This window comes from Thermothelomyces thermophilus, chromosome 5 (genome assembly GCF_000226095.1).
Source record: "Thermothelomyces thermophilus ATCC 42464 chromosome 5, complete sequence".
In the NCBI taxonomy this organism is placed as follows: domain Eukaryota; kingdom Fungi; phylum Ascomycota; class Sordariomycetes; order Sordariales; family Chaetomiaceae; genus Thermothelomyces; species Thermothelomyces thermophilus.
The window spans coordinates 3,100,151-3,123,614 of NC_016476.1; the positions used below are offsets into that span (position 1 = coordinate 3,100,151).

A 23,464-nucleotide genomic window follows, 5' to 3' on the forward strand; every position below is an offset into this window, starting at 1 on the left:
CATCCCATTCCAGCCTTCCCCAACGCCTGCCCCGGACTGAAATGTTAAAGAAAAAAAGGGCGGATAGTCGAAGCAAGTAAATCCCGTGAGTGGCGAGTGTATGGCATCGCGTGCTCGAGTGGCCAGCCGCCACCTGTCGGCCGCGCTGGCATTCTTCCATCTCTTCTACCCGCCATCTGCGGGCAGTTCAATCCCGCTATCTCTGTCTTGCGGGTCTTTGGTACTCCACGTGGCCGACGTATCAGCATCAGCAAGAGAGCCGCCGCCCAACGCGTCTATCGCATAAATAGCATCCTCATCCAGCGTGTTATCTTCGGTCCCATCATCACCACGCTCGCGTCTTTCTACCTCCTCCGGAGCCAGCACTCTTCCGCCTAGCTCGACATCGCTGGCCCGGACTTGGTACGCAAGCGCACGCTTGCCCTCTTTGATTAGCTCCTCGGTCCATCCAAGGCACCGTTTGAGACTTTGATTGATCTTCTGGCTGTCAACAAGCAGCTGCCGGTGTTTGGAGAGATCCAGCTCGAGACGCCGCTCGTCTCTTCGTCGCTTCTCGCGGCGTAGCTCGACTGCATTAGTACTGGCCTCCTCTGAGACCTCTGAGCTCGACGATTCATCCTCATTGCCCAGCCGTTCGAGTTCTTCCAGTTCAGCCTTCTCAGCTTCGATCTCGCTTTGTTCATCGCTGAAATCGTCCGAGTCCATACCGGTCCTTCCTAGACTGCCTCCCTCAGCGGCTGAATCCGAGGGGATCCGGCTACCCATAGAACCAAAGCTTAAAAGCCCGGACCTGGAGAGCCGCTGGTAGCGGCGTAGCTCGGCTGTCTGTTTTCTGAGCTGCCTCTCAAGCGTGCGATTGATCGCCTCTAGGCTAGCATTTGTGATCTCCAGGTCCTGCACCTTGCGCTCTCGCCGTGCATTGGCGACCAGCTCTGTCACTTGCGCTTCTTGGGACGTCTTCGTCGGACTATTCAGGGGCTGGGTCTGGTCCTCGTCTGGCCCGGCCAAGTCTTCGGCAGCCTGAGATATGGACGCGAATCCAGCGTTCACCGGATTTGGGGGGGCCAACCCTGGTTGTGGGGAGAGTAAGGGAGAGGTGTTTCCTGAGGACGGGAGAGACGGAAGAGAGCCCTGAGCCGACAGGCGTTTTGCGGTGACAGGCGGCTCGACGGTAGTGGAGCCTTTTATGTAGATTTGCGACCTTGGTCGGCAAGGAGCTTCGTCCACTTTCCCTTGGTTTAGCTGATTGATGACCTGGGGGCCGGCTGGAGTGACGGGGGATCGGGGCGTGATGGTGGCAGAGTTGACGTTCCTGGGTGCAGCCTGTTGAGGCGATTTTACAGGCGATAGAGCTCTCGGAGCGTTTGATAGCCTGCTTGTCGGTGCCTTGGACGCCGTAGAAACAACCGAGCCGGAGGATTTTCGTGTCGACGGCCCAATCGTTGCCGGCGGCTGCAATCCGGGGCTTCCATTGGCGTAGACAAACTTGCTCTCCAAGCTGTCCTGGAGGGAGGGTGATGCCAGTGGCGGGGAGAACGGTCTGGGAGAGCCGTTCTCCTGCTCCAATAGGGTACTCCCATTCGCGTAGAAGAATGTTGCGGGTTTTGCCTGCTGAAGAGCAGCTGGTCTCGTAGCTGTCGGTTGCGATGCCAGCTTCTGAGCATCAGACGCATAAAAGAACTTGGAGTCTCGATCTTGTCGGGTCCCGCTTCCGGCATCGGAAGGAGAGCTCAAGGTCACCACTGGCCTCCTCTGCACGTCATCTGTGCCGGCATTGGTCAAGCTTGACCGCGTCTCGAACGGATCTTGACGATCGGGGTTGGGCGTGCCATTCGGGGTGCTGTTAGCACTGTCGATGCGGCTCTGCCTTGAGCCGGACCGCGGGGTGACGTTGTTGCTAAGGAAGGCTGGAACCGGAGAAGCTAATTCGTCTCGGTCGCGGCTGCCGTTAACGTTAACGCTCAGGGTCGAGTCGGCAGAACGTCGAGCCAGCGGTGTTGTTGCAAGCATCGGGGCTTGGTGTTGAGGGGCCGGTGTTCGTGCGGCAATCTTCGGGGTCAGGGGCGGTTTGTTTACGGCACGCCCAACCGTCGGCTGCCGATGTCCGGCGACAGATGACCGCTCATATGATGGCATCCTGGCCTCGGTCGACGGGAGGGATGTGGCTGTCTCGGTTCCTGGCTTCACAGTCCGCAGTACCGACGTGGCATTTTGGTCGTGCAGTCGTAAGGGATGGCGGGATCGGAGCGTTGCATTCGCGGCCGCGGCTGCTGGACAAGCGGTTGCTGTGGTCGTGATGCGGGCGGTTGTTTTGCCCGCCACGGTGGTGCTCGTTGTCACTACCCCGGCGGACGGCTGCTTCCGGGATGATGATTTCTGAGGTGGCAAACTTAAACTGTGTGCTGTACTGGCAGGCTGGTAGGATGCAGCGTGTTTTTCTCCAGCAGGCCTCAGAGTCAATGAGGATGGTGGCATTGCGTCGAGGCCGACTCTGGGGGATTTCGGGAGTTCCAAGAGGCGTGAATGTCCAGCCAAAACCCTGATTCCCGTTTTGGGCCGCTGTGACTGGTCGATGGTGCCAAGTAATTACAGAGCAGCGGGTACAGTAGGATTAGCCACTCCGTCTACGAGATGCCAATACTGCGCACAACTCGGGGTAGGTATAAATAACGACTTCCGCAGAAAGAGACTGCAACAGCTGTTTGATCAACTTTCGTTAGGGGGCTCTTGGGTTGGTTCTGAGAGGTTGCAGCCCATTTTCAAGCCGAATGCGCGGAGTGGCCCGGCTCCTTAGGCAAGCCGGACCATCAGCTCACGGCTGCCATTCGTTGTCCACCGAGTGCATCGATTGTTTACACAACACTGGGCTAGTGGAATTATGCGGAATAACTACTATGTAGTCCGTAAGTTACTGCGCGCTCCGTACTGCACGCGCTAACTAAACGACCCCACCATCCCCTCGGCCCAGCCCACCACACCCAGCCAGACAACTGGCTTCCCGCAGCAAGGTCCCCTGGCGAGAGCCCCTGCCTCCACAGCCGTCATTGTTGCCGCCCCGCCTGTGCAATCTTCAACGACAATAATCCGACAATCGCAATCTCTGCAAACGAAACGAGAGTTCAACGCGCGGGTCGCGTCAGTGCCCTCTCAAACTCTCACCCTTTTCTGACCGAGATTTGACTGGCAATCTGGGGCGTCTTGTTTCATGTCGAAGGCTGAGTGAACGGGGGGTCCTAGGTTGGTGGTGTTTTCCACTGGTCATTCGGTCACTGTTCGATCCACTCTTTCGCTCACCAATTGGCGCAGACCAGTGTTCCGTACCCCACGAACATACGATCGCAGCAAACAGCAACTTCCGATCACGCCTTGACATGGCGTTATTGGGCATCTCTCTTATACTCGCCTCTGTCGTTCTTTTCTGCATGCGTAGACCGGTCTGGCTCCCGGCCATTTTTGGGGGCGCCCCGCGTCCCCCAATAGAGCCGCCGTCTCCGGCGAGATCCGAGTGCGAGTCTGCCGATCGCGCCTCGGACGCTGATGCGATCACGAGAGACGGATCCGATCATGATTCTAGACGTGCCGATGGAGAGAAGCCAAACCACAGTCCGATATTTTCCCCACCGATAGTGCAACACCCGGCCCCAGAATCCGACCAAGGCGGTCGCTCCTCCGAAGATGGTGAGCAGACCACGCCCAAGGCCTCCGCAGCAACCCCCGACAACCCCGTCCCGGCATTAGCCCTCTCCGTCCCCGAACCGGCCCCCGCTGCCTTTCAGCCGAATGGCGCAGACCGTGGGCCTTCGACTGCACCGACGGCAGCGTCGACCCTAATGCCTCCTCCCCCGCGCCCACCAACCCTCCGCCCTTCACCCCGGGACAACCTCTCACCGTCCCTCGCGCCTCCGCGAGCCCGCAACCTGCCCCTCCCCGCGCGCGGACCGGGCTGCTCGACCCTCGCCCCGCCGCCCACCCACAGCTCCGTGCCCGCCAAGCCTTCGCGTGCCGTCGTCCTGTCGCCGGGCCACTCCCCGCTCGACTGGGCGCGTCTCTCGGGCCACCCGACGGCCGACCTGCGCGGCCTCCCGCCGGGCACCCCGTACCTTCGCGTGACGCCGAGCATGCTCAAGAAGATGACGGGGCGGAAGGGCAAGGACGCGTGGATCGTCCTGGGCGGGCGCGTCTACAACATAACGCCGTACCTGCCGTTCCACCCCGGGGGCGAGCCCGAGCTGCTGCGAGGTGCGGGCAGAGACGGGACGCGATTATTTGGGGAGATCCACCCATGGGTGAATTACGAAGGGATGCTGGCGGCTTGTTTGGTGGGGATTTACGTTCCAGAGGAGGAAGGCGGCGATGTAGGTACGGCAGCGGCCGGGGGCGGTGCAAGGGATATGGAGGCTATGGATTGAGCTCCGTCATCTTTGACAGGAAGTGCTTCCATTTCAGAGAAGGACTGGGGGGCCGACCAGGCGTTCCAGATCTGTAACCATGCATGTACATGCGACAAACGTGTCTAGATTGCTTGCCGGGTTGCTGTTTAGATTTGAACCGAGATGATACCCATAGACAAGGCCAATGGAACATATATGCAATACATGTCTTTGTCATGATCAACTGCAGAGGTTCTAATGAGCTGTGCTAGGACTACCTTCGCCTCCCAAACCGAAATTTGAGCTCGTCATCACTGTCATCGCTGTCGTCGTCACTCGGCGGCCCGAGGCCCCTCCGCGGCCTCTTCGCCGCCCCCTCTTGATTCGAGTCAACTGGTGCGGGCCGCTTGTGGGATGACCCCGCCTGGCTTTGCGACTGTGTGTGTGTCTGCGACCGGGCGCGTTGTGAGTTCGCCTTCTCAGCAGCCTTGGCCGCCCGGCTTCTAGGGGGTTCCGATTCAGGCAGGGCGCTGTCCTCCGGCATCCCAGAGAGCTCACTCCGCTCCTCCTCGTCACTACTGTCAATGGCCAAAATGGTCCGCCGTATTGCAGGCCTGGGCGCGACCTCCTTCTCCTTGCCCATGCCCAGACTGCCAGACCTCCCCTCCGACGACTGCTGGGTTTGATTTTGCGACCCGGGCCGGTTGTCTTCCTTACGCCGCCCGCTGTCATCCTCGAGCCAGTAGTCGTCCCCGATACCGTACTCTTTCGGTTTGACCTCCTCCAGCGGAATGATGATGCGAGGTGGTTGGCGGCCGACTGGTTCGCCTTGTTTGCGAAACCGCTTGAAGTTCTTGCGTCCATTCCATCGCGGATCCCACCGGCCGTCGGCAATATCCTGCTCCCGGCTGCGGCCATTCCTGCCAGTCTCGGGAAAGTGAACCTCGCATTCTTCAATGATGTGCAATGCTCGGATCGCAGCGTAGTCGATTCCATCATCCGGAAGTTCCTCAAGTTCTTTGCGCTGCGCAGCTGCTCGAGCCTCGGCTTCTTCACGCTGGCGGCGTGCAAGCTCCAGGATGTCATCTTCTTCCTTTATCTTCTTTCCTTTCCCTTTCGCTTGGCCCTTCTTCGGCTTCCCTTTGGGAGAAGCCGGAGCCATTTCTTCGTCTCCGCTAGGCTGTGACGCCGGTTCAGGCTCGGGGGGAGGAGGGAGCGGTTCTTGCCCTGACTCGATCCGCCGGCGTTTGGCAGCTGCCGCTGTCGGCGCAATCTCATCTAGCAGTGCCGATGTGTCGTGCTCGGGGACCGGAGACAAGGGGCGTTTCCGTTGTGTCTGCCGGGTTGGGCCCTCCTCGCCAACGATTTCCTCCACTGGAAGCATCGGCTTTTGGTGCTGAGAGACGAACAAACTGTCCTGGGATGCAGCAGCCGTTTGGAGCTGCTCAGGAGCATCCACTGGGGTGACTTCTCCCGCAAGCTCTTCCCCGTCGTCGAAATCAAAGCCTTTGAAACGGCTCCGGCCAGCTCTTCGACCCCGTCCAGGTCTAGGTCCAGGCACGGGTTCCGGTTGTGCAGCGGCTTGTGCAGCGGCTTCCGGCGACGCTCGAGGTTGAGAACCCGGTTGGTCGACATCCATACAGTCTCCTGCGTTAACGGTAGGTATCTGACCGCCTGCCCTCCCCGACGAGGGTTGACTGGCTTCTTCAAGAGGTCGGCGGAGCATGGAAGCGTTGCAATCAAGGATGGCTTCGAGAAACTCTCGTTGATCAATCGGGCGGTGATCGAGCCGCTGAGCAAAAGAAGTCAAGAACTGAGCATACCACTCATGATCCTCGCTCTTTGGCATGTATCGCACGACAACCACCCCCTTACCCTCGCTGCCATCTTCGAAAGATCCCAACCCCTTTTCGCCGGCAACGCTTTTTACATATCGAATGAAGTCCTCCACATCTGTTTCGCCAGGAATGACGTCCTTGAGCAGGGCTTTACCTCTTCCGGCAGTGATGGCGGGAAACAGGTTCTCATATTGCTTCTTTTCGTAAAAGACAAATGTATACCCGTCAAACACTTCCTGCCGCTTGTCGTTGGGTGAGTACACATCGGGCGGTCGATCTAGGGGCTCCTCGCCGCGGGGTGGCAGGTGGTCGATGGGATTCGGCCAAGAGGATTCGAAATCGACTTCCAGTGCGCTAGGCGAGCCCTCCTCCGCATTGTCAGGAACAGTAGCCGCGTCCACTATCGCATTGATGAAGCTATCAGTGACAATATACCGTCCGTTGATCAATGCTTGCAGCCCTTTTGATGTGTTGCGCTTTTTTGAGACGACGTGGGTAGTATCTGGAACATAATCGGCCGAATATTTGATGTCGAGCTGCTCCAGGCTGTCGCGCAGCCTCGTCCACGGGTCCAAACGGAGTTCCTTTGCGGTAAAGGAGAAGCTGAGAACAACCGGATTCCATCGTATGCTTCAAGCGGTCAGCCAACGCCGGCAGGCGAGATGGGCACAGGAGGTATCTCACCGGACAAGCTTTGGGCACATGCCCAACTTCAGCTCGTTCACATCCTCTGAGAGTGTTTTCTTCTGCCCGCGTATCTGGACGCCATTCAACAGCGTTCCTTTTTTCGAATTGAGGTCCTCGATTGTGACGGAGGACCGCGAACGGAGGTTGCGCTGTAAACACCAAGTTAACCCCAATCGTACCATCTCGTGTCCGTCAAACGCAATCATACCCCACCACCTTCAGGGACACTGTCGACTTGAATCGTGATGTGCTTCCTCGATATGGTCTTGTCCGAGACGGCGAGCTGCCCGGCTAGCGTAAATCTGCCTTAGTCTCTTGACACGATCAGTGGTGGATCTTGGGGAACGACTCGTACGCTCGGCGACAGTGCGACCGAAAAGATAGAGCTTTCCTGGGCGCAGCCATAGGACGCGGCCTGCTCGAGTCAGTTTCAGCGTTCTCGCAGAAGACGGTCTGGGGTGAACAGACCGTCAAACAGGTCACTTTCGAGTATCCACATGGCGTTTGGATTGCAACGATTGTGGTTCCTCTGGCATCGGGGGCGCTGCAGCTTGTGCGATCCCGAGCAATGACCGGCGGCACTGTGGGCAGAGAGAGGCTCCGCCCGAGATGCAGAGAGATGGAGGCGGCAGCCAGGCACGCATGTAAGGTTGAAGACAAGTGGATATCCAGTGGAGAAACGATAACACGTCATTTACGCGAGAGCACGTGCACATAATCTCTACTAGTCTTGCCCACAGCGCGACTGTGCAATATGCTTGCAGATTCCAGAACGCGCGTAGATTATCAAAACCGTACCATAGTTACTCTCCAGATTTTGTGTAAGATACAGATATCATATAGCAGGTAAGATGGTCAAAGAACCCATCTTTGCAGCAGCACTTTGTGCCTGTATTCTGCTGCATAATTCACGTAAAGTGTACGCCTAACTTAGACTTTCTGACTACACAACAGGCTTTAACCTCGGGTTTACAAAGGAGAGCTCCGCGAGGTGCTCTTTCCACACCTCGAGGGGGTCTTTGGCCTGGCCAACGCCCAGCGCGGCCGCCTTCTTTTCAACGTCGTAAAGGTATGGTTTCTCATCTGCATAGCACTCCGTTTCTTGCTCATCAGGCAGAGTGCCGTTGAGAATGTAGGCCCTCGCAATCCTCTCGGTGCACTGCGAAGTGTCTCTCGACGAGTGTCCGTACCCGTGGTGCACGATCAGGCGCGCGTTCTTTCCCATTTCCTGCAGCAGCCGTCTCCCATTCCGAAGTGGAGTGGCAGGGTCGTACGTCTCAGCGATGAGCAGCACGGGGTGATTGAGAGTGTGGTTCAGGTCGCCGCGATACACACCGACCGGTTCGGGCCAGTATTGTAAAAAGTGTCGGCAAGGAAGGACAGTATAGAACCTTGAATTGCCGGAGATCCAGGATTTGGTCGTCATGTTTCCCCAGAGCGAGAGCCACCAATCCAGGTCATCGGGCTCCTTAGCGTCATATGAATCCGCGCAGATGACCAGGGTGCCCAGCTCTATATCCGAACCTGTGGCGGGAACAGGCGAACAGGGGGCCTCCGGGTCATAAAACCATGCCGAGGCTTCGAGAGCGGAGGCTGCCAGGGTCGCGTTGCCGTCTTCCAACTCAAAAAGAAGCCGAGCTAATGCGGGCCAGCTTCTCGCGTTATACAGCGCTCCGTAAATGTTGTCGACAATGGCAGAATAGGTGACAAGGGTCGGGCCGCTAGTCGGGAGATATGCCGGGATCGGGCGGTCGGCGAGGGACTCCATTAGGGCGTCCATGCGGGTCGATAGACCCGGCAGCGTGACCGGCTTACCGTCTTTCGGCCTCGCAAGCGCGCAATACTCGGGTCCGGCGTTGACACACTCGCCTAGAAAACCGTCACGCCAGGCGTCCGTAGCGTTATCCAGCGCGGTCCATCCAAAGCCGCCTCGCAGGCGATGGTCGCGGACGTATTCGGTGCCGTCCAGAATCACGCGGCCGACGCTCCCCGGAAACAACGCAGCATACGTCTGCCCAATGCCCGTACCATAGCTGACGAGATACCCCGTCAGCTCATCTTCCCCGAGCGCTATCCGAATCTGTTCAAGATCACGGGCAACCAGGCCCGTGCCGAGAAAGCGGCCGAGGTCTCCATGCTCTTCCCAGCAAGCACGCATGATAGCGGCGTTCATGGCGTCGGCAAATTCGAGCTGCTGTCTAGGAGACGCGGATACTGCATAGTGGAGGTTAGACAAGAGGCTCCAGCGATCTCGGCTGGCGTCGTGGGGAAAGCATGCGATGCTGGGGAGCGAGGCATTCACTCCCCGTGGGTCCCAGCCCAGGACGTCAAAGGTGCTGTCGCTGAAGCGCGCCGTGATGTTCTCGGCGGCACGCCATGCGTACGAAGTCCCGCTCCCCCCAGGTCCGCCGGGCTCGATAACAATTGTCCTCTCGCTCTTCTTGCCGGATGGCGAGTCGGCTGGCTCACCCACTCGAGCGAGGCCTGAGACCTGGAATTTGGTCACGGCCAGGCGGGCCATTCGGCTGTCCGACCTGTTGGTGTAATCCAGCGGAACGTCGAGATAGCCGCACAGGAAAATCCCGCGTCCGGCGTACGGATTGTCTCCGGAGGTGCCATTCTCCCGCCCTCGAGCGGCGCCCCAGCTCCAGTGATCGGGGTTGGGGTCAAATCGGGAAGCCCAGGTTTGTTCGGCGTTGCTGTCCTCCAGTGGTGGCGGCAGAGTCGCCGGGGTGCAAGGCAGGAACCGGAACGGGTCGCCTTTCACAGGAAAATGGCCGTACGGCGAACCATTGTCTCCCGACTGCTCAAAGTGAGAGACAAACGGATCGGCCGAGCTGGAAGTCAAGCTAGGACTGAGCAAGCCGGGGCGGAGCTGGGGGAAAACGGTGAGCACAATGAGAGCCAAGAAAGCGGCTCCCGCGAGAAGCCAATGCACGTGCCTATTCCTGGGCGTTGACCGCCCCGTATATTTGACTAGCTCTGAAACTTTCCCCATTGTTGCTATTGTTTTGCTATTGTTGTTGTCGATGCCGAGGGAGAAACGAACGAGGCTGGGCAGGAGTCGAGTGCCGGGGCCGAGTCTTGGCGTCCCGCCGCCAGCCAGACGGCGGATGGCTGACGGGGTACAGTACATTATTCCCGACGGCCACCTCGTTCCTCCTACCTTGCGTGGAAAGCTTGACTTCATCCTTCAAACTTTTGTATTTCGACTCCGAACAGTCGTACAAATAGACTCTTATGTTCGGCGTCGCCGCGGGAACCTGTCGGCCAATATCGTGCATTGTTCCCATCACCGCCTACGGCTTTGGACTTCCCGGCGATCCTTATCGGACTTCAGCTGGAAGCATGTCCTTTTCAATGGAGGGGAAAGGGAGGAAAGAGAAAAGGGGGGGAGTATATTTATTGTCTTCATCTTGCCATAAACGACGAGATCTTTCGCAAGGTTGCAATACTTCCTGGGGGGAGGAAACTGGGGCCGTGTCTTTGCCTTCTTGTGCAATGAACAGGCTAGTTTCCTCCGGCAGCACGACATCGCGAGGTTCGGTAAAGGCGTCACAACGGCTGATACGCGGAATGTGAGCACCTTGTTGGCGCTCCCGCAGTCTATCTTTACCGGCTATCGACCGAAGGCTAGTAGCTGTAGCCGATGTATGTACTCCGTAACTCGTACTCCGTAACTGCCCAACACGACGACGGCGTCGTGGCCCAGACTGCAGTGCCTACAGTAGGCTGCGAAGTGTGACGAGCTTCTCGGTCCCATAGTCCGAGGTTGATTAATGACAAGTGAGGGCGCATTCCCAACGAAGTGCTTCTCCTTGTCTCGGGACTGGTCTGCGTGAAATTATCCGTAGTGTACTTGTATTGATAGCGAAACGGCTCGCTCGAGAAGCAGCTTGGCAGGCTTAGTTATTCCCGCATTTGGTCCGGAGTGGTGTGGCTTTCAGTTTGTGGCAGAGAGATTCGTGGCAGCGCTCGCAGCCGCGCGACCCCCACTCCAGTCTAGCACTGGTGGGATGGGTGCTCGATGACGTCACGGTCCATTCTTCGTGCCACATCCTCGCACAATATTCTGTAATCCGTACTCGGAACAGTGTATTGCACCCCGCCTCTGAAAGAGCCGAACTGGAACCCCTAGCTCCTCTGTAGTACTACGGAGTAGTGATCCGTAGTGTAAACCGAAAATTACCGGCTCAGTATTGTATGTATGTATGTACAAGCCTTGCTCCACCGTAAGGATGCCCAGTTTTACCAGTGGCCATGGCACACCATCGTTTCTGGCACCACGTCATCCCTCCTTGGCTTCACACTTGACCCGCCATGCGCCTCATAAACTGACGAAAAAAGCGAGCGAGAACGCGCAGGCTATAAATGTCTGCCAAACCCGTCGGAGCGGTGATTCTCGTTGTCTGCGTCTTAGTTCATCAGTGATCCCGGAGCACCGTCCGTGTACTATACATACCTACATGTACTATTATACTCTGCACTCACGGCAAACATTCGGCAACATATTCAATACGCTGTCGAAACAAGAAAAAACGCATCGCCAGCCAGTATGGAGCGCTTTGTTCCTATAGTCCACGCCATCACTGCGGTCTTTGCAGTCATTGAGTTGGGCTTGACCGCTTACCGTAAGTCAACACCAACCAACCTCGGCAGAGAACATGAACAACTAATCAGTCGTCAACAGTCGTCAGCCCATGGTGGGGGACGCCGAGTGTGCTGTCCTTCATGCTCTTCAACTCGATCTGGTCCCTCCTGGTCCTTGCCTACGTATTCTTGGCGCCTCTCTACTTTGCCCGCTTCTTCCATGGCGTGGTGGCATTGGTTCTGGAATGGATTACGATGATTTTCTGGTTCGCCGGCTCGATTGCCCTCGCCGCCTGGTGGGGCTCCCCGAGATGCGGCGGCGACACGTACTGCGGCTCTACCGAGGCGGCCATCGCCTTTGGCTTCTTCATCTGGGCGCTCTTTGCCTTCCTCGTTGTTGTCGACACCCTGGCCTTCATGCGCGGCCGGGGGCACAGCACCACCGCTTATCCCAAGCCCCACGCCGTTGCATAGTGGTAGACCCTAGTGATGCGGGGATTGCGAAGAGAGGAAAAGATACAGAAAGAGGCTTCGGAGCGTCGCGTTACCGAGAACGAAGGAAGTGGGAACTTGATATCGACCATGCTGTGAAAGGAGGGCATGGCTGCTGAGCGAAACTCGAAAGACCGCCAAAAACCATCTTGGTGATAAATGGCCCGAAGAGACCCATCATAATAAATACCGATGAATTGGTGGTCTTGGCACGGATCACCCGACCAGTTCACCGCAGTGTTGGCCCTCGCTCACTCTTCGTTTGAAACCTCTCTTTCCCACTTGTTCATGTTTCAAACGGAGGTCATGTCTGGGTCCCGGCCGTCTTACTTTCTCTCCCGAGGTGACAGGAATCTGTGCCAGAGTGGCAAATCGGCTAAACAGAGGCGTCGGTGTCGAGTCACACCGGTAACTGAGGCGTAAGATACAAACGCGCCAACAAGGTCAACTCAAGCCACAGCTCTATCATCATCATCCATCGACATCTTTGTGCTCGACTTCAGCTCCCTGGATCCGTACTTTCACCCCTCTTGCTGTGATTGTGCATTACAGATCGGTCACATCGTTTCAACCTCGAAGTTCGGGTCTCAATATGGGCAAAGCACATGGTTCTCTTGCCCGCGCTGGTAAGCAACCCCTTGGGAGCGTCCCGCGAAATCCGCGTGATGCATCGTTTCGCTAGAGAGCTCTTGTTACCGGTGTATACCCAGGCAAGGTCAAGTCGCAGACCCCAAAGGTACGGCATATCCTATCTTGATGTACCGTGAACAATGACACCCAAGAGCATCGCGGTTGACATAACTTGCCCCTTCTAGGTTGAGCCACAAGAGAAACCAAAAAAGCCCAAGAGTCGCGCCCACAAGCGAGAGCAGTACAACCGGCGGTTTGTCAATGTCACCACCGTTGGGGGCAAGCGAAAGGTAATGAGGAACGCTGATCGTTGAATCAAGAAAGGAGTAGCTGCAACAGATGGATTCGAACCAGAGCGCCTAGACGAGGAGAGGAAGGGGGTGGGATGGACGTTAGATGGGTTGCGGGGTGTTATGCTTCGGGGATGGAGGGAACTCTTCTGTGGCGTCCGGACTCGACTGGTTGTCTTGTTGCTGGAGGTGAGAGGCGATGGTTCACATCCTATTGTGGCTGTTCATAAGCCTGTAACTCCGGGGGCTAGGCGTTACGGTCGTGGGACGGGATCATAGATGGTTGGGCTTTCTTTGGTAGCTGGAACTCTGCCCAGTGATATCCTCCTTAATGAAGTATGACTTGGTCACGCAATGCCGCGCCTCTTCACGCTGCGCCTCGTGTCGAAGCACGCTTCGCGTCTTATTCCAAGAAAAAAAGGATAAAAATAATGCTCTGGACATCACATCTGCCAGTCGCTTTGTGGGTTCTGGTTCTGGTAGAATGGTCGAGATCCGATATTCATAAATAAGAGTAGTCTTGAATTTCTCCCCTTTCGGCGATTAAGATTCCTTCGCCGCTCACCTCGGAGGCAGGTGAACGCCAAACCGCCGAGCGGGTGCTGCCGGCCGCCCCACAGCTGCCAGCCTCAACGAATTGCGGCCGTGGATTGAGGGCCCCACAAAAGTTTTAGGGTTGGTGCTTGGCACACCAGAATTTCCCAGCAAAAAGCTCCCCCCACCCGCAAAACGAACCGACTCGACCCAAGTTGCTCGACCGAGTCCCACGACGACAACCGTTCAACGACAATCGAAAATCGCAACAATGGCTGATCGTGGAACTGGTGCCCGTGGCGGCGGCTTCGCTTCTCGTGGCGATCGTGGTGGTCGTGGCCGTGGTGGTCGCCGCGGTGGACGCCGGGGCGGCGGCAAGAGCGACGAGAAGGAGTGGCAGCCTGTCACTAAGCTCGGTCGTCTCGTCAAGGCCGGCAAGATCAAGAGCATGGAAGAGATTTACCTTCACTCGCTCCCTATCAAGGAGTACCAGATTGTCGACTTCTTCCTGCCCAAGCTCAAGGATGAGGTCATGAAGGTGCGCACCGCGAAACTCGGGTCGACCAAGTCGCTTTTGGCCGGTTTCTAACCTTGGAATTCTTCTCCCCCCCGAAACAGATCAAGCCCGTCCAGAAGCAGACCCGTGCCGGTCAGCGCACCCGCTTTAAGGCCATTGTCATCATTGGTGATTCGGAGGGCCACGTCGGTCTCGGTATCAAGACTTCCAAGGAAGTCGCGACCGCCATCCGTGCCGCCATCATCATCGCTAAGCTCAGCGTGGTTCCCGTGAGGCGTGGTTACTGGGGCGCCAACCTTGGTCTCCCCCACTCTCTGCCCACCAAGGAGAGCGGCAAGTGCGGTTCCGTCACCGTCCGCGTAAGTTTGCCTTTCCAATGGTGGTTTCATTTTTGGTTTCAGGTGTGCTAATCAAACCCTTTTCTCAGCTTATCCCTGCTCCCCGTGGTACCTCTCTCGTCGCCTCTCCCGCCGTGAAGCGTCTCCTCCAGCTCGCTGGTGTCGAGGATGCCTACACCTCGTCCTCCGGCTCGACCAAGACCCTCGAGAACACTCTCAAGGCCACTTTCGCGGCCGTCTCCCACACCTACGGCTTCCTCACACCCAACCTCTGGAAGGAGACGAAGCTCATCAGGAGCCCTCTGGAGGAGTATGCCGATACCCTCCGGGACGGCAAGCGGTACGCTCATTAAGGTGCTGGATGAGGGTGAGGCTCAATCAGCGGGGAAGGGTGCTTTGGGGCGTCTGTGGGTTTTGACTTTGCATGGGCTCCGGCAATGGCATAGATTGAGGCTGTCGAAAATTTAGCACGATCGGCCTGGATCAATTTCACGAATTGTCAACGACCCTTTCTTCGCGCTTGGTCAAGTGTTTTGACTGACTACGCTCTGCAAGAGGTATCCATGACTCGCGGGCCGCTGTCGGCTATGGTGAACTGAGTGTGGCAGCGAGGAGAATCCTTTCAGATGCCTGCCCTCCGTGGTTGTCTTGCGAGCGATGAGGTGCCCCTTGAGCTAGCCGCTCAAAGGTAACGAGCTCTGGTGCTGTGCAGTGTTGCTTTCGCAAGAGCTCGGCGTTTTCTCGTCCGTATCAATTGGCCGGTGCGCAATACTTCAATTTCGAGACCTTTCCGTTTCACCTTTTCTATGTCTAACCATCACGCCAAGACACAGCAATCTCTATGCATGTCGAGTTGATCGGTTGCGGCTCTGTGCTCGTAACCTTTCGCACCAACGCCATCCCGAGGCAAGTGTTGCCCAGCGTTGTGAGTCTTGTAAATAGTCGCGCATGTTTGGGCAATATATGGGCTGGGCTTTTCTGTCCGTGCGGTCTAATTCTCCAAAGATGTTGTCTCAACGTCGCTACTTCGCCAGGCATGGCGTTGAGAGCCGCTGACTTATGATCGATCATATCGAAGCCGCATAGCGCCGTGTCTCCTGGTGTTTCCTGGCCATATGTTGACAAGAATAGTGAATGTCTTACAGCTTCGTGTTGCTGACTGGCTCCAGCACAATGGACTGAGATCGGTTTGACCCTCTCGAAAACAAATGTGATTTTACAGATTGATCTTTCACCTGCCTCTACCGCGTTGGTTTGTGTACTGTCCTGTCCCCGGCGTCGGGTCAGACCTTCCGTGGGTTGTCCTCCGATGGCCTCGCCTTGTCCGTGGTAAACCGGGGAAGCAGCTAGGTTGAGGTTCTGTATCAACGGCTGGATGTTACGGTCGAGCAAAGAGACCTGAATGTATACGCATCATAGGCTCGGTGTCGGTTGGTCGTTACAGGGGGGCTTCTGCCGATGGAAGTTATACACCCCTCTACGCAGCATATGCATGCCCAGAGGGGATTGTTCAGGACTGGTGTTTAGATTGGCAGCGAGGCGCAGGAAGGATTCGGCGCGACTAAACAATGTAAGTTTCTGGTTACTTCCGGTGGCTTTCGAGTGCCACGGCCCAGGTCAGTGGGGAAGGAAGGTCGGCCCGGTCACAACGTGAGTGAGTGCAATCATACTGGGTATCATTGTTCCCTGGAGAAGAGGTGGCGATGATTCGGTACCTATGTATGTATGCACGCACCCAAGACTGGAGCGCAACACCGGGATGGCTCGCCTCGTTGCAGGCGGGATAAAGGAGTAGGGTTATGGCGGCGTTGCCGTACCATCCCCAAAAAAGTGCATTCTATACTCGTGTGTTCTGAAAACTGGGTTCATTGTTATCCTCAAGCAGGACCCCTGGGCCCTACGTGCGTCGCGATCCATGACTGGCGCTTCAGCGCCCAAAACAAGTACCTTCGCTTTCCCTGGTATCTCCAAGGTACCGGGCTGAAGAGTTGAACAAGACGAAGTATGCTTTCGGCGGCCCAAAAGGGTCTCTCGTCTCTATCGATATGTTCACGGTGAAGACTCAGTGGCTGGGAAGAAACTTCCACTCATGGCGACGCGGTACAGACTGTTATTCCCCGAAGATATGTCCAGGCAATACTTCGGGTGGAGCAGAGCCACGGAGGGCTCGACTTATGACACTGTCAGCGGCCTCCCTTCCAAGTAGTGTACCGCAAGACTTTTGATTCGAAAACAAAGATCGGCAGTCCCCTGGCTTGTTCAGGTCACAGCTCCTTGAGCAGATTGGCTGCCTACGCCTGCCAGTGCTGCATATACCGGGATGATCGTAACACATTCAGCAGCCCCACGGACCAGCAAGAAGTTCCCTGGTTTTCTGTGTCGTATAAAGGGGGTAGGTGCCAAGTCAAGCTCAAGCACTGTTCTGCTGAGGCCGCTTGAAGGAGGCTGGTGAGAGTAGTGATGTTGCTCTGTGAGAGACCCGAGAAAAGGGAGAAAGGCAGAAAAGCAAAAGATCAAAAAAGGAAGGGAAGGAAAGAGCGGAGGGAGGAAAGGAAGCAAGGAAGAAAAAGTAAAAAGGGAAGAAAATAGGTGAAAATGGGTGTGAGAGAAAAGACCCAGAGACCTCTGCGTTGTCGTCCTGATGCTCGCTCTATCCGTACAATGTCCTGTTGCGAGGTATACGTTCCAGATATGGCCATACCGTGGCACGCCTGGCAGTGTAGTGTGAAGGTGATTGTGTCACAAGAGCCGCAAGTCAGTGGGGAGGAAGGAGGATGCGGACGATATCAACCAATGCAGTAGAGACGCTGCTGGGTACAACACTACTTGAAGTGCAGGATCAGCAAAGGTACCTAAGGTACTAGTATGTACACTGCTCGTGCAGGCAATTGGCATGCTGGAACGCATTTCGAAACTGCAGGAGCAGATGGGGCCACTCCTGTAGTACAGTCCACTCGAAGCCTCCGACTTTCATGATACAGTACTGTACAGGCCATTACCCGGCCCGGTTGCCGGATTCTCGAAGGCGAGGAGGGTTGTTTGCTCACCCCGGCCAGCAGCAACAGAGTCAGCTACTCCGCAAAATTTGCGAGTTCTTTGGACGTTAGGAACGCTAATCTGTCTGTGTAAGAGCTTAAGCGACGCCGGAGAGTCGGAGATAGAGTTGTGCTCACAGCATTGTAGGGCAAGTTGCCCACAAGAAATGTTGAATGCGGTTGGATATTTGTCAGCCCGTAGTCCCCGTCGCCATCCACGCGGAGTTCGGTCGGAAAGAGCACCAGACGCCAGTCATCGCCTCATGATGTATGTATGTACATACATTCTCATTTCGCTGCTGTTGCGAATACGGCTGGGTCAACCGCAAGCTCCGAAGAAACAGTCGGGCTTGGGCCGATGCGCAATTGCCACCAGCCGGCCAAGTGTCAGACGCTGGGCCGCATCGAGGGTCTCGGGTCTGCAAGCCAGACGGCTCGCCACTCGAAGCATCCAGAAAAAAAAGTTTCGTCGGGGTTTGGGCTCTCGGCTCAGACCACCAACAGCCCCGGGCCGTAATTCAGGGTGGGTGTGATCGCGTGAATTGGGCCGGCCAGAGACGACCAGAGAAGGCAAAGCGCGACGGGAAACCTACCCATTGGGATGGGAAGATCACACCCTTCGAGTCGCGTACACAGTACACGAAGGGTAGGGGAGTTGCAGTGTAACTCAAATATTACACTACCTGAGTTTAGCCAAGCGAATGGGGGATATTTCCCGGCTTCCTCCTTGTCAAAAGAACAAGACAAAGGACAAGGGGTTTGGCAGAGCTGAAAGAGCCAAAGAGAAAAAATTGACAACATTGCGCTCCAAGTCCCCAATCGGACATGTTACCCGAACTTGGATATACTCAACACTGTATATGCCTATTTCGTCGAACCTGGAAATTGCAGGTGATCAAGTGATGGAGGTTCTTCGTTGCGCAGACTGGTCTTGGGATCGGTCGGTTTGGGACAAAGAGATCTGCCCCGAGATCACGATGTGCTCTCTGGTCGCGATTCAAGCACGGGCATGCTGGGCCAAAAGAGGTGTCTCCAGAGTGCTCCCCACCGTGGAACATAACTTGCAGGGAAGAAGTGCACCAACAGGTCCGTTGTGGAGACGAGCAAATCGTTGCCAGTGGCTGTCGGGTGAGGGCCGAGATCGACCAAACAAGGGCTTCTTCTGCTGACTGTAACACACCGGCGAAATTGGGAGCAGGAAGACTGTGTGCGTAAAAGGCAGCTTTGCGTCCTGCTCATTCTACCCAACCTCGACCCTCCAACGTACCGAGTAGTCTTTTAACCCCGAAAATGTTTTGGGGATATTTTGGCTCGTCTCGCACCGACTCGACACTCCCGCTGCGTCGCGGAACCATCGCCGGACCTACAAATGTTTTCTAGCATTGCTGAGTTTCGTCAATAGAGGCATGGCGACTCGACGCCGGCTTCTTTCTGGCGGTCATGTTTGTTCAGGGCGTGTTGCCGAGGTTGACAGTCACGTTTCAGGACACATACTGTATTTCCCCCTCTTGGCATTTGTTGTTTTCTGCTGCAGTGTGTACAGTACACACACTCCAGAGCACACATGACACTACAACTGAGATGGAGACGGGACGATCAACCCTTGCGGAATCGAAAGAGGACGCTGCGTACTTGTACATAATGTACCAGTAGGAAGCCGCAGCGTGTGAAGAACCAATGAACTGTCTCAAGTGTCTCTCGGTACCTGATTGTGGAAGACTGCGGAAAAACTGTGACTACGCTGTAACAGGATGACTCCCCAACAGGAAGGTGCAACGAGCCTGGTCAAAAGAAGCTGGGGGCCCCCCAAGCTCGTCTTTCGGACACGACCGCCAATGAATGGTTGGGGGTGCGGGTCCGGTCCCGCAGCGACCCATGGCGATTGACCGAAGAGGCCCAGAGCAGTCGTCAATCAGCCCCCAATCCGGGGGAATGGGGACGACCCCATCTGGGGTTCTACTCCTTGGCATGCCGACATCACCTGGGCATCATCGCAAAGGGTGGAAGCGTCTTCTTCGTTCCTTCTCCCCGCGAGATCGGCCCATCTAGTTAAGTTGATCTGCGGAGTACACTAGTGTATTTTAAAGGCCTGGAGCGGCAGCTCACGCATGCCGAGCCGGCACTCGTAAGCGGGAACTGTAAACGAGCAATGGCGGCTTCGCCTTTGGTACAGCTTGGCGGCTCTTCATTCCTTGTTCTCGATGTCTTGGGATTGTGGTTCGCAGTGTCCACCCAATGAGCATCCCGTCGAAGAACCCGATCATGCTTGGGGACATACTGAACATACCTTACCTCGAGCTTATAAGTTAGGAACATACCTCAGCTACCTTTCACTGGAGTATGTATGTACAGTACGAAGTAAAGCACTCACTTTGTCCACCCCGCGTGCTGCACGGAAAATACTACAAATACGCAGTACCCGTATACTAGTGTAGTGTCGTTACTTGAACGGAGGCCATACTACTACTTGCCGTCACGAAAGCCGTCGGTCAAGACAGGCACCAGACGCAGCCGGCGTCGCCACGGCCTGGCCAGTGTTCCAGAATCTCGGCGTGCTCTGTCTCTCTTGGGTTCCAGAGTAACTCCGTCCAATGCTACACCTGTGATGTAGTGTAGGGGTACATGGCATGTTCTCAGGCAATGGACATGTACTACCCCTGTCGCTTCACATCAAGATTCGCTTGCACGCGCTTCTGGGAGACATTTCGCGAATATGTGGCACTCAACCGACAAGCCAAGGGTTACGGACATCACCTGGCCTTGGGGTCTGTGTAGTGTGCGTACGGGGATACACAGTTGTAGTCGAAAAAAATGCGCTACACCATTGTAGTTGTAGTGTAGTTTGTAAACGCAGCAGGCACGTGTCTTCGTTTCACCAGCCGACCCGTGCCTTTTTTTTCCATTGAGCCGGGCGCCAGGGCCTCTTTTTTTCTCCTTTGCCCCAGACGTTGTTCGGGGATCGCCCCAATAGCCTCCCGTCGTCTGGGGATGTCTGGGGATGGCGTGACCTTGGCGCTTGGCTTGGTATTGCGGAGACCGTTTCTTGACGCTGACGTGATGTTCTCTGGGTTGGGGTGCCTAGTGTAGTGCGTGGTTCTACCGATCAGTGTTCTGTTTCGGACAAAAGAGACGGGAGTTCGCTGTGCTCTCAGATCGCCCCGCACCTCTCTGAGGTCAGCATCTTCCCCAAGTTTCCCGTGACCGCGCGAACAGCCAAGCGACGAACTTACACATCCACTACCTTAGCGACGTTGCCTGAATATATCTATGGACGCAGTTCCTTACTACCTACACATATCCACCTGTTTGAAGGCATTAAGGGCGGAAGATTCGACTGCGTTTTAGCGCGAGGCGCCCAATATTTTTTTTTTTTTTTTTTTTTGGGGTCAGCTCCGTACGTATACTATGGCGGCGGCAGCAGGGAACTGGGTTTCTTGCTGATGCCCCAGTCTTCCATCCCCCATCCGAACAGCTAGCGCGTTCGCTAGTAGGGCTCGCCTCCCCTGACAGTCTCCAGCAGAAACGGCGACCCGGAACAAATGAGTGCAGGGAGGTTGCCTGTTGTACGGAGCACCTGCAGAGCATGACGGCATGACACGAGTTCGGCACGCTCTCCGAAAAAGTTTTGTACTGTGTCACTGTACACTGCAAAGTCCTCACATACCTCCATCTGTGGAGTGTAGAACCGCCAAGCAGCGTACAGATGGTTCACAGGGACGATGGTGTCCATCGGCCCCCCGCCCCAATATCCCGCCCAGTCGCGGCATACCCCCGGAGCTGCAGAGTTATGGATATCCATCTGTCCGGGAATATGATCTTGACCCTATCAGAGACCGCTCCAGACTGTCCCTGTCAGTGACCAGGCTTGTGTGGCAGGGGGAGGGTAGGATGGGTGCAGGGCCCCGGTCCCCGCAACCCGCTCGTCTTCTCAATGGGGTCCCCGTCGGATTTTGGCGATCCCCAGAGCGATCAATGTTGCGCTGCATGGCGAACCCCCCCCCCCCCCACAAAGGACCAACAAGCCATTGTGCATCGGGCGGAAACCCTCACAGGGTATATGAGGCCGTCGCCCTCGGTCGCTCTCTGACCCTGGTGTCTTTGCTCCCTGGGTTTCTCAACTTTCACCTTCACCTCGTGATATTCCTCATCCAGCCCATCGCGAAGACAGATCGCATTCGTGGAGGTGTTTGTTCTCTTTTATTTCAAGGCCCCTGCCATTCTAGTTCTCCTCGCATTTTGATCCAGATTTTCCCCCCAACCAATCAAGCACAAACACACAATGGCCGACACGGTGCAGCAGACGGCGGTCGAGAAGGACATCGGTGAGACCACCAGCGCCGCGAACCCCAATGGCGTGAACACGGTCCAGCACCGGAGCTTCGACCCTCGGAAACCCATGGCCAGCATCCACCAGGATGACCAGCCGCGCCTGCCCGCCTTCGGTGGTGAATTCCAGCCCGGTCTCTGGCGGCCGATCGAGCACCGCAAGTTCGCCAACCCTGCGCCGCTGGGTCTCAGCGCTTTTGCCCTGACTACATTCGTGCTCTCCTGCGTCAACCTGGGCGCGCGTGACGTGTCTGTCCCCAACATTGCCGTCCCGCTCGCCTTCGGCTATGGCGGTCTCGTCCAGCTTCTCGCCGGCATGTGGTAAGTCGCGGGCGCCTGCCAATCTCTGTCCCTTTTGTTGTTTGGAAGAAGAGAGAAAGGGGAAAAAAAGGGAATTCGGAAGAAAAGAACAAACAAAAAAAAGTCTAACATTCTGCGCTTCCTTCCACTAGGGAAATGGCCGTCGGCAACACCTTTGGTGCCACCGCGCTCTCGTCCTACGGCGGTTTTTGGATTGCTTACGGCATCCTGCTGACCCCCAACTGGAACATCACCGGCAAGGGAGGCCCGTACGATCAGGCATCCGACATCGACCCGCACATGGTTAACTCGGCCATCGGCTTCTTCCTGACCGGCTGGTTCATCTTCACCACTATCTTGCTGCTGTGCACCCTGCGCTCGACCGTCATGTTCTTCCTGCTCTTCTTCACCCTTGATTTGGCCTTCCTCATGCTTGCCTGCGGCGAATATGCCACCAACAACGGCGCTTTATCATCGGCCAAGAAGCTCACTCAGGCCGGCGGCGGCTTTGGCATGGTCGCAGCCTTCCTGGCCTGGTACAATGCCTTTGCCGGTATTGCCGATAGCAGGTACGTCTTCCCGTCTAATTTCCTTCCTCCCATTTTTCGTTCATCTTTACTCTTAAATTTTTTTTCTGTTTGCTCTACTACACTCTTGGGGCTTGTTTGCCTTGGAGTTTCTGCCCCAATTAGCCACCATCGTCATCATCGTGATCCAATCCCTGCATCCACGGAGCCAAGCCGCCATGGCGCGCCGCCACCCACACACAACCCCCCCTCCCCTTTTCCCACACGAACACTAGCGTCTGCCCTGTGCGGGTTGTCTCGTCAGAACTCGATTGGCTAACACGAGTCCCTTCCTACAGCAACTCCTTCTTCCTCATCCCTGTCTTCCACTTCCCGTGGTCCGAGAAGGGTCGTGAGGCTCGCCTTGCCAAGACGTCTAGCCGCACCACTGCTTAGATGACACGCCGCTAGTGTGCGGTCCTTTTTTATACAATCGGATCTTTTTTTTCAAAGTAATTGAACGCGCGTCTCTTGGGGACTGTGTGTATTGTGAATGGGACCCGCAACTGCTGCTTGCCTTGGCAGTGAGGGAGAGATGTGGTCAATGCCTCCTTCCCACCCGTCCCTCCTCTCCTGCGGGTATTCTTGCCACGGCGAAGTTGTGGGGCGTGGAGATTTGGGAAGCCGGCTTGACAGAGTGGATATATAATATTATCGGCTGTTATTAATGATACAAACCACAAGAAGAACAGATGAACTCTGTGGTCAATTTCCCCACGTTGTGGGTCATCCGCATTGACGTCCCTCCTCCGCATTCCCAATCTCTGCACCAGCCGTTCCACTTGTCCGTTTTCCACGTTATTCACTACGGAGTATGCAGGAGACTCCGTCCCCAAAGCAACGATAGCCCGACGATTCCGATTCAAGCATCGTGGGGCTGCACAAGGGTAAATAGACTTCAAGAATTGTGCGGGGTAGATTGTTTCGCCCAGCTCGTTTGCCCCTCCCCCC

The 23,464-nt window shown here is 56.1% G+C and overlaps 7 protein-coding genes across 7 annotated transcripts; 4 read left to right on the forward strand and 3 right to left on the reverse strand.

Annotated features, from left to right (window-relative positions):
* Positions 1-84: 84 nt before the first annotated feature.
* MYCTH_2309037 (uncharacterized protein) lies at positions 85-2,549 on the reverse strand. Its single transcript, XM_003665339.1, has one exon. The coding sequence runs from the start codon at positions 2,473-2,475 to the stop codon at positions 166-168; it is 2,310 nt and encodes a 769-aa protein (XP_003665387.1). The 5' UTR covers positions 2,476-2,549; the 3' UTR covers positions 85-165.
* Positions 2,550-3,371: 822 nt separating this feature from the next.
* MYCTH_2067210 (uncharacterized protein) lies at positions 3,372-4,409 on the forward strand (the record flags this gene model as incomplete). The annotated part of the gene is made up of 1 exon (XM_003665340.1): positions 3,372-4,409. The coding sequence occupies one exon, from the start codon at positions 3,372-3,374 to the stop codon at positions 4,407-4,409; it is 1,038 nt and encodes a 345-aa protein (XP_003665388.1).
* A 117-nt stretch (positions 4,410-4,526) lies between these two features.
* MYCTH_2309040 (uncharacterized protein) lies at positions 4,527-7,211 on the reverse strand. Its single transcript, XM_003665341.1, has 2 exons — positions 6,893-7,211; positions 4,527-6,838 (listed from the first exon to the last, which is right to left on the reverse strand). The coding sequence occupies exons 1-2, from the start codon at positions 7,075-7,077 to the stop codon at positions 4,645-4,647; spliced, it is 2,379 nt and encodes a 792-aa protein (XP_003665389.1). The 5' UTR covers positions 7,078-7,211; the 3' UTR covers positions 4,527-4,644.
* A 425-nt stretch (positions 7,212-7,636) lies between these two features.
* On the reverse strand, positions 7,637-9,991 carry MYCTH_2309042 (uncharacterized protein). Its single transcript, XM_003665342.1, has one exon. It carries the CDS (start codon positions 9,891-9,893, stop codon positions 7,839-7,841), a length of 2,055 nt encoding a protein of 684 aa, XP_003665390.1. The 5' UTR covers positions 9,894-9,991; the 3' UTR covers positions 7,637-7,838.
* Positions 9,992-11,197: 1,206 nt separating this feature from the next.
* MYCTH_2316003 (uncharacterized protein) lies at positions 11,198-12,817 on the forward strand. The gene is made up of 2 exons (XM_003665343.1): positions 11,198-11,526; positions 11,586-12,817. The coding sequence occupies exons 1-2, from the start codon at positions 11,451-11,453 to the stop codon at positions 11,957-11,959; spliced, it is 450 nt and encodes a 149-aa protein (XP_003665391.1). The 5' UTR covers positions 11,198-11,450; the 3' UTR covers positions 11,960-12,817.
* Positions 12,818-13,581: 764 nt separating this feature from the next.
* Positions 13,582-14,866, forward strand: MYCTH_2309046 (uncharacterized protein). Its single transcript, XM_003665344.1, has 3 exons — positions 13,582-13,969; positions 14,050-14,307; positions 14,376-14,866. The coding sequence occupies exons 1-3, from the start codon at positions 13,703-13,705 to the stop codon at positions 14,637-14,639; spliced, it is 789 nt and encodes a 262-aa protein (XP_003665392.1). The 5' UTR covers positions 13,582-13,702; the 3' UTR covers positions 14,640-14,866.
* Positions 14,867-21,280: 6,414 nt separating this feature from the next.
* Positions 21,281-23,262, forward strand: MYCTH_2309049 (uncharacterized protein). The gene is made up of 3 exons (XM_003665345.1): positions 21,281-21,968; positions 22,100-22,516; positions 22,813-23,262. Exons 1-3 carry the CDS (start codon positions 21,601-21,603, stop codon positions 22,907-22,909), a joined length of 882 nt encoding a protein of 293 aa, XP_003665393.1. The 5' UTR covers positions 21,281-21,600; the 3' UTR covers positions 22,910-23,262.
* The last annotated feature ends 202 nt before the right edge of the window (positions 23,263-23,464 follow it).